Here is a 9,689-nt window from a genome sequence, read left to right as displayed (position 1 = left end):
AGCCAATTTCATCTATCAAAAATTATGTTGTGAAACACTTAAAAACTATGTTAAAATAGCAGCCCTTTGTTTTGAAGAGATTATTTTTTTCAACGTTTAAAACACACCTTGTAATTTTTTCCATAACAAAATGCAAATCAATTTCAAAATATTTTGTTTTTTCATGAATTACAGGATTTAAAGCCAACTTAATATCAGACTCATTATCACAAATGAACGGTACATGAATCAAACTTTTAATTCCTAAATCAAACAACAATTTTAAAATCCAAATAATTTCACATGTAATAGATCCTAAAGCTCTATATTCAGACTCTGTTGAAGATCTGGATACAATAGCTTGTCTTTTACTTTTCCAAGAAATTAGAGAATTTCCAAAATAAACTAAATATCCAGTAACTGACTTTCTTGAATTAAGACACTTAACCCAATTAGCATCTATATTACCCATTAAGTCACAATTTTCTGATTTTACAATTGAAATAACTTTACCAGGACTACTTTTCAAATATCTAAGTAACATGAAACGCAACATTTAAGTGTGACTTATGTGGTTTATGCATAAACTGACTAAGAATGTAAACACAATAAGATATATCTAGTCTTGTAATGGTTAGATATATAAGTTTTCCAACTAATTTCTAAAAATCAGTTACATTTTCAAGTAAAGGACCACTATCAACACAACTCCTTTTGGGAACAAAATTTGCCTCTAAAGGAGTTGAAACAGGCTTACAGCCTAACATACCAAACTCATGTAAAAGTTCAAGGCAATATTTCCTTTGGTTTAAGCATACACCTTTATTATTATTTAATACTTGAATTCCAAGAAAATAGCTTAATTTCCCCAAATCTTTGATTAAAAAATTTGAGTTTAGAAAATATTTAACCTTCTGAATTTCAAACTCATTACTTCCCATAAGAATAATATCATCCACATAAACCAACAAAATAACAATTGAATTGCTGTCTTGTTTAACAAACAAGGAGTAATCATTTATACTTTGAGTAAAACCATAGCTAAACAATTCGAAACACAACTTTTCATTCCATTTTCTAGAATCTTGTTTCAATCCATATAATGACTTAACCAGTTTACACACTCTTGTATCACCTTTAGTATGATACCCTTGAGGTAAACTCATATACACATCCTCAGTTAAGTCTCCACAAAGAAATGCATTATTAATGCCTAATTGATATAGAGGCAAAGATTTATTCACAGACAATGCAATAACTATACGAACTGTAACTATTTTTGCTATAGGAGAAAAAGTTTCCTGATAATCAACCCTTTCTATTTGGCTATACTCCTTATCTACAATACGAGCCTTATACATTTCTACGTCCCCATTAGGTTTATACTTAATTCTATAAACCCACTTACTACCTATTTGTTTTCGTTTTTTAAGGAGTTCAACAATATCCCATGTATGATTACGATATATAGCTTCCATTTCATTATTCATTGCTTCAATCCAGTTTAGATCTACACATGCTTCTTCAAAACTTTTGGTTCAATAGTTTTATTTAAATTAGAACAAAAACATTTATTTTCAGCACTAAGAACAGAATAATTCATTGTATGTTCAATTCCATATCTATGCCTCCCTTCAACAATATAATCATTGAATTTCAGAGGCATTCGAGACTCTCTTCTAGACCTAGACGCCCCTATTGACTGTCCTAGAGAAGGCAATGAATCTGTGACATCCCCATTTTCACAGCCAGAAAAGACCGATTTTGTTTATGCTTTATAAAATGAGAGTATATCTTTTAATAAAAACATTGCGGAATTTGTTTCCCGAAAAAACATGATAATTTCATTAATAAAGCATTTCCGAATAAATGTATTTTTATTCATTTTAAAACATTTGGGATGTCATCGTCAATACATAAACATAAGCATACACAGAACTTACATTCATTTACACTAGTGATATATATCTCCTTAATCTCTTAGTGTAATGTAACTTCACCTCGTCACCTGTGATACAAGTAAACTGAGTGGGTCAGGTTGAGAAACCTGGTGAGTACATAGGGTTTTCAACCCACAGTAATATAATTATTATGTTTAATCATCAAACAATTAACCCAATTACCCATCCCCATTATCATCTTTATTCCTAAGTACCTTCCCTAAGGATTTATCCTAAGGATCATCTCCTACATCATATTTACCTCTCATCTCCTTACATCGCATTTCCTTATATGTTTGTTCCTAAGGACTCTCCCTAAGGATCATCGCCTACATTGCATAGACAATATTGATTCAGGGATTACTCCCTCAATACGTGCCCAACAAGGGTTAGGGCATAATCGCATGAATACGTAGTTACAACATCGCCTGAACTCATAATTCATAGTAAGGGGTTAAAGTATCATCGCATGAATACGTAGTTACAACATCGTCTGAACTCGTAATTCATCACCTACATGTTATGGGCATGATGGTGTTTCCATGGGGTTGTCTAGAATAGTCCGTGGTCGCCATTTATACTCTGGTAGATGACTATATCGCCACATTGCCAGTTAAGGTTATGGTATCTCCTTTCATCCTACATCACCTATTCATCATCATCTATTTACCTAATTATCATCACCTATCTCTCATCATTTTATTTCATCACACACCAATTATTTCATCTACCCATGTTTCATCCACAACATATTTGTAAATATAAAATAAATATACCGTTTAAATCTTTTAAAACATGTATAAAATCGTTCATCCAGCATAGACAGCAAGTATACAGATAATATGCACACATAGCACGTAGTTTATATAAAATACTTCATATTTATGTGTAAGATGAAAGGGACCATGCACTCACAACACGTAATATATATTAAATACTTCATATTTATGTGTAAGATGAAATGGACCATGCACTCATTTGAAAAGTTGATGATTCTGAACTCAGACAGCACTTCGCTTCTTAAAAATAATTTCCTTCGACGAAACCTAGTATTATTACCACTAGAGCTTAGTCCATTATTCACCGAGACTAATTAACAGTCTAGCTATTATTACTATTATATAAGCGTTAAACAATGTGTATATAACCCATAATAATATCCCAATTACTTATTATAACTTCCTAATAACGTTACTATAATTAAATAAAAGCTATATTAAAAATAGCGTAGGTGTAGCTTACTTACAACGAGTTTTATAGAAAACTGGAATTTGCTTGGAGCAATGTTCCCGAGCCGAAAAGCTCTTCTTCTAAAGCCGTCGAGCACCCCGGGGCTTCCACCTAGTGCTGGGGAGGTTCCGTAGGCTTTTCGGGGGATTTTGGGGCTAAAGAAAGGTTCTAGAGAGAGAGAGAGAGAGAGTAAAGAGAAAAAAGAATGGGAAATGTGTGAAGAAATTGAGGGTAAGAGAGGTTCTATTTATAGGGTAAAATATGGTTGAGCTTGGTCCCACATGTCACCATCTGGTGGCAAGACTTGGGGAGAAAGCAATAGCCAAGATTGTGTCACGTCACCCATTTTCGCACAACACACTTCCGACTTCTATAATCTGTAATTTTCACATACGAGCTCTGTTTTTTACGTTCTATATATCCATGCATAGGTAAAAATAAGATCTACAACTTTCATTTTGACTCTATCGGCTATTTCTCAACCGATCTTAAATTTAACAGTACGAGAAGATTAGACTGTTAAATGACTGCGAAAAATATGTAACTCCTTCATACAGACTCCATTTTCGTCTGTCTTTTTACCGTTGAGTTCCTGTTAATGAGATCTTCAACTCTCATTTAGGTCGCGTAAGCCAAAAACCGCTCTAACTAAAATTTGAGTTTCGGGTTGTGTACTGCTAAACCAAATCTTAGAAAAATCATAACTTCCTCATACGAAGTCAGATTTGGGCGTTCTTTTTATGGACACTCTCAGGTTAAAATATTCTATGACTTTCATTTATATCACTAAGGCTAAAAGTAGATCTATCATAAATTCAATATTTTACGTCTCCCTAGTGACGTACCGGTTCCGTCGCGAAACTTCGACGAGTCATAACTTCTTCGTTATAACTCGGATTTCAGTGCTATTTATATGTATGAAACCCCTGAGATATATTCTACAAATTGGTTAAGATTATTTATTCTAAATAATCTTTTGTATAAAATTCATTTTTAACCCCTATTATCTCTAAATTGACTAGCCCGGATGCGTTACAAAATCTAAATGACTATTTTCCTCAGTTGAATCTGAATAACTTGGCATATTATTATCAAATGAAGGTTCAAATACCTCGCTAGTCTGGTTGTTATTATCAGAAGTAGTATCAAACAAAGTTTCATCTAGATTCTAAGCTGCATTAGAGCCATCCATTTGATGGTTAACACTCAAGTCATTTAGATCTATTAAATCATTCACATATTCAAAATTATTGTGATCATCATAGGAAAAAGGGTCTACTGAATTACTAAAATTAAATTGATTATCAACAGTTGTTGACTTCAGCTTAAATAGGAAAATTGACTCATAAAACTTCACATCCCTAGAAACAAAAACAGAATTCGTATCAAGACTTAAAAGTTTATAACCCCTTTTTTTCAGAAGAATATCCTAACAAAACACAATTTTCAGCACGCACAGAAAACTTATCAAGATTATTAAGTTTTGTAGCAAAACACAGACAGCCAAAAACTCTTAAGTGATCAAAAACATGTATTTTCTTAAACACTAATTCATAAGGAGATTGTCCTTTTAAAAATGAAGTTGGTATTCTATTTATTAAAAAAATGAAGTTAGAATAGCCTCTCCCTAATATTTTATAGGAAGACCAGACTGAAAAAGCAAAGATCTAGCAACATTAAGAATATGCCTATGTTTCCTTTCAACAATACCATTTTGCTGAGGTGTATAAACACAGGTAGTTTGATGAATAATACCATTAAGTTTAAAAAAAGACTCCATCTTATGATTTAGAAATTCAGTTCCATTATCAGAACGAACTGTTTTAATTTTAGAATCAAACTGATTTACCAAGACATTAAAAAATGAAGTAAAGCTAGCATAAACTTCATCTTTACTTTTTTAAAAGATAAGCCCAAGTAGCCCTTGTGAAATCATCCACAATAGTAAAGAAAAACTTACAGAATTCTCTAGTAGACACTCTATAAGGACCCCATACATCTAAATGAATTAGTTCTCCAAGTTTAGATGAACTATGAACACTATGAGGAAAAGACTCACGAATTTGTTTTGCTTTGTGACAAACATCACAAGGAGGAAGACAAGAATTATCAAAATTAAGAGTATCTTTTAAAGAATTTAAAGCTTGTTCAGCGGGATGACCTAATCTACTATGCCATGTAAGTTTAGAAACACAACACTTAACATGATTACAAGAACTGATACCTAAAGGAAAAGCATCTAGATAATACAATCCCCCAGACTGTCTACCATTCTCCACAACTTTCTTTGATTGTAAACCCTGAATTTTACAACAATTTTCATTAAAAAAAACTTCACAATTTGTGTCTTTGCATAACTTGTGAACAGAAAGAAGATTTACATTAAAATCAGAAACAAAAAAGACATCAAAAAGTGTTAGTTTTTCAGAATACTGTAAATTCCCAATTTTTTCAATTTTAGCAGAAGAACCATTAAGGCGATTAACAAGAAGATTCACTTAGAAACATCAACAGTATCTTGTAACAGAGACTCATATGAAGTTATATGTTGATTTACACCTGAGTAAACAATCCACTTTTAATGATTGACAGTAGAATTATAAACATTAAAAGAGGGAATACCTGCCATATTGGCATTGACAAAAGTATCCTTAGAAGTTGAGGATCTTTCATTGATAAGACTCAAGAGCTTATTATATTGGTCACTTATGAAACAATATGTTCCATCATTTCCAGAGACACTAGAAATAACACCAGAAGAAGAAGCACTACTAGAAGGAACAGAAGAAGAATTAACAAAAAATGTCTTATTTTGGTTTCTTTGATTATTACTAATAGACTCATTTCTAGGTTTAAAATCTTTTGGATAACCAATCAGTTTATAACATTTGTCAATAAGATGTCCCTTAAGACCACAGTTCCTACACTGGAAATTTTGATTTCTACCTCTATTAGAATTAGAACTCTTTTTATCATTAAATGCAGATGATTGAGTTTTAGACACATTAGACAAAGAAGTCAAAACTCCATTCTTCTGATGAGACACCTCTCTAGAAACAATTGAGAAAGCAGTTTTAACATTTGGAAGAGGTTCCATTAAAAGAATATGAATCTTTACTTTATTACAAGAGTCATCAAGACCACTTAAAAACTGCATTAGTTTCATAAGTTTTGAATGATCATTATACTTAGTAGCAGCTTCACAAGTACACTCAGTAAGATTAGTAAGACCATCAAACTCTTTCCAAAGTGTATCTAGTCTATTAAAGTATTCAGACAGAGAAGATCCATCTTGTTTAAGTGAATTAATTCGTTGATGTATATTAAAAATAACAGACCTATCAGCCTTGTTATAGGTTTCAAAAAGTTCATTCCAAATGTCTACAGTAGATTCAGAATAAGCATGCCCAAAATAGATTGACTCAGACAAAGACCAAAGGATCCAAGAACAAACTACAACATTAGCACGTTCCCATTTTGAAGACTTGATTTCATCCTTAGAATCATTTATTACAGTTCCTTCTACAAACCCTAGTTTATTTCTAGCCTTAAGACTCCTTATCATAGAGCTACGCTATACACAAAAATTATCGTTCCCAGTTAATTTAAAACTCACAATTGTAGTTACAGTATTATCAAATGGATGTATATACATAGGATCATCGTACTTCACGGAATCAACCTTTGAACTACTACCAGTCTCAGGAGGAGAATCAACCATATTCACACAAAATTAAGCCAAACAGAAGAGAACAAAGACTACTATGATCCTTATATGTTCAGATGGTCACCACAGTATGTCGGGGCCCATGACAAGAATCACAGAGTAAAAAAACCACAAAGCATCAAGAAATAATAACTGGTGTACACAAGACAACCAGGATCTCGCACATCTACAGCTAGAATAAGAATAGAAGGGAACAAGAAAACTCTCACAGAGCTATAAGTTGATCAGATGAGACAGACCGACTCCTGTTACTCTGTTCTCTTCTAAAGGATAGTGGTGATGAAATCTGTTATCAAGAGTTATTTCAGAGAACAGGATTAATCGACCGAAGAACGAAGAATCAACTTGTCGATCAAGGATCTCCACTTGACGATGACAACAATCACTCAAGGATCTCCACTTGAAGACATAACTACAAGATTACAAAGAAACTCGCAGTACCAAAATCTCAAAGGAAAACAATAACTAGAAGATGATCCAGATCAAACTGACGATCATCCCGATCAACAAAAGAACCCTAGATGTTCACGGAAGGGTTAGATAAACTGAGATTTCAACAAAAACCACAGTACGAACTCATCTATGAAGATCTACAAGGATCTAACCAAGAAAAACACTAAAGAAACAAGAGCACCTTTATGAAGATGATCATCAAGCAGAAATCGAAGCCCTAATGCTCTGCTACCATGTGAAAAACATAGAAACTCATCTCCCCAACATTGTCATCTATTATATCAATTTAGGACAAATGGACGTATGGTTTTCAGATACTTACAAATGAAACCTCACTACATAAATCCTACTCTACACTCTTAACAAAACACTCATCCTAATTTATTGATTAAGAACAGACGAAGAACAATTAGGTTATACAAACCCTAATGTCTTATTAAATATAGAGAGAATAGAGAGACTAACAAAAAATATCTAGTGGATAATGACGAATCAGTCTTCCATCCTATAACTTATACACCGAGTAAACAAATATTCTGACCCGCGTGTTAACCCACGTGATTAATAAGCAAAACCTTCAACCTTAGTCCACAACTTCCAATAATTAACACTATCAACCCATAAGCTATAAATTCATATCAAATCTTATCTAGATAACTTCTATATAACATCCAGCACAATCTCAAATGACAAGTTTGTAACATTGACAATATTTAACAAGTTATATATGAAGCAAAAAAGTTTAGGAACCACCTTGATATTTTGTAGGACCTACCTTATTATATCGAACCAAAATGGATGATCAATTTGTAGGACATAATTAACTTATTTATAAGTTTATATATACCTATCCCACATCGACAATATAGTAAAAGCTATATGGGTTTTGTTACTTATAAAAAGGAAGGTGATTGGAAGATATATTTTGTATTTTTTGAACAAGCATTCTAGCTCCTACTCCAACATTGTCGAGTAGAGTTATCAAGTAAAAAAGTTAACGATTCAGACTTGGTTTATTTCATGTTTAAATTGGTTATAGTTATTTGATATTTATTTTGTATGTTGAATTGATTTTTATTGGTATAACCTTGTTTAAAAAAAAGTTGGATAAGTTGGACCAAGTTTGAAAGATTTCCGATTTCCTTGGCCAAGTAGACAAATCTCGCCTCAGTAGACACTTGAATCCGAGTAACTTACGGAGAACTCAATCAAATTGTCCGAATTTTATAACACTACATACGACCCAACCCACAACTCCACAACTAGTATTTATAACTCTCATTTTTATCAATTTTACTTAAATAGAAAATCATAATAAGAAACCATGCAGTTTTCTATTAGATACCATATATTTTCAAACTCTTTTCCTACTATAGTCATAACATTTAATATTTTTCCTTCTATAGACTCGCCAATTTCTAAACGAAATTTCCAAATCAAGGCTGACATATACTTATGTGCTGTTTGTTTTTTCTGAGGCAAAATGTCTGCAGTCTGCGGACCACATCTGTAGACCTCTGCATTAGAAGAGGTGGACCAAACGTCTGCAGTCTGAAAAAAGAAGACTGTTTGTTTTTTTTAACATATGCGGGCTATTAAAATAAACTGAAATCTAAATAAACTGATTTTTTAAAACTTCAAAGTGAATTTTTTATATATTTTTACGACTTTATTATAAATATATAACGAATCTAGATCAACTTTTATGTATTATTATATAAAAAATAAAAATAAAAATGGTATTAATTCATATACATATTTGATAAAAACCAACAACTTTGATTGTAAAGTTATAACTAAACATTACAATTAGTGATCAAAGAATTTGATACATAAATAGATGGAAATAAACTTCGATTTTTTCAAATAAATCTATTAAAAAACGTACGATAAATATTTTCTCGAGAAATTGATCATACTCTATTAAATAAAGTTTTACAAAATTTTGGCAAAAAAATATAAGAATATATTATGATTTTTTTTTTCATATTTATATAAACAACTTCAACGACTATTATTATAATAAATTTTTATTTCTAAATTTGTTAAAAATATCATGTTTGTATCGTCAAATGTTTTTTTTTTAAGTTTTGTAATTTTTTTTTTCATATTGTTTATCATTAATAAAGTTGGAAAAAATATAAATTAAAAAAAAAACTTAAAAAAAAATAAAGATATATATGTTTTTTTAAGCTAGAAGATGTCTGAAGATGTTAGAAGACTCTGGTCCACATCTGCGCTAAGAAAAGGGCGCGCAGACATTTTTAGGTCTGCAGTCTTAAAAAAAACAAACAGTCTGCGAAGACTAATGTCTGCGCGGCGCAGACAGAAAACATCTCGCAGATCTGCAGATAAAAAAC

At 31.8% G+C, this 9,689-nt stretch overlaps 1 protein-coding gene across 1 annotated transcript; it reads right to left on the bottom strand.

The window, feature by feature from the left end:
- Positions 1–5,041: 5,041 nt before the first annotated feature.
- LOC145046856 (uncharacterized) lies at positions 5,042–6,870 on the bottom strand. The gene is made up of 4 exons (XM_078995116.1): positions 6,778–6,870; positions 5,772–6,723; positions 5,531–5,646; positions 5,042–5,449 (listed from the first exon to the last, which is right to left on the bottom strand). Exons 1-4 carry the CDS (start codon positions 6,868–6,870, stop codon positions 5,042–5,044), a joined length of 1,569 nt encoding a protein of 522 aa, XP_078851242.1.
- Between the last annotated feature and the right edge of the window lie 2,819 nt (positions 6,871–9,689).

This window comes from Lactuca saligna, chromosome 5 (assembly GCF_052625555.1).
Source record: "Lactuca saligna cultivar CGN05327 chromosome 5, ASM5262555v1, whole genome shotgun sequence".
Lineage (NCBI taxonomy): Eukaryota > Viridiplantae > Streptophyta > Magnoliopsida > Asterales > Asteraceae > Lactuca > Lactuca saligna.
The sequence above is the reverse complement of the archived record's forward strand: the minus strand, read 5'-3'. Positions and strand labels throughout refer to the sequence as shown.

Coding starts and splice junctions, on each gene's coding strand:
- LOC145046856 (XM_078995116.1), bottom strand. CDS start 6,870: ATGGTTGATTCTCCTCCTGAGACTGGTAGTAGTTCAAAGGTTGATTCC. Junction 5,647..5,771: donor TGTCAATGCCAATATGGCAG/GTATTCCCTCTT, acceptor GATGTTTCTAAG/TGAATCTTCTTGTTAATCGC. Junction 5,450..5,530: donor TTTTTGTTTCTGATTTTAAT/GTAAATCTTCTT, acceptor TGTAAAATTCAG/GGTTTACAATCAAAGAAAGT.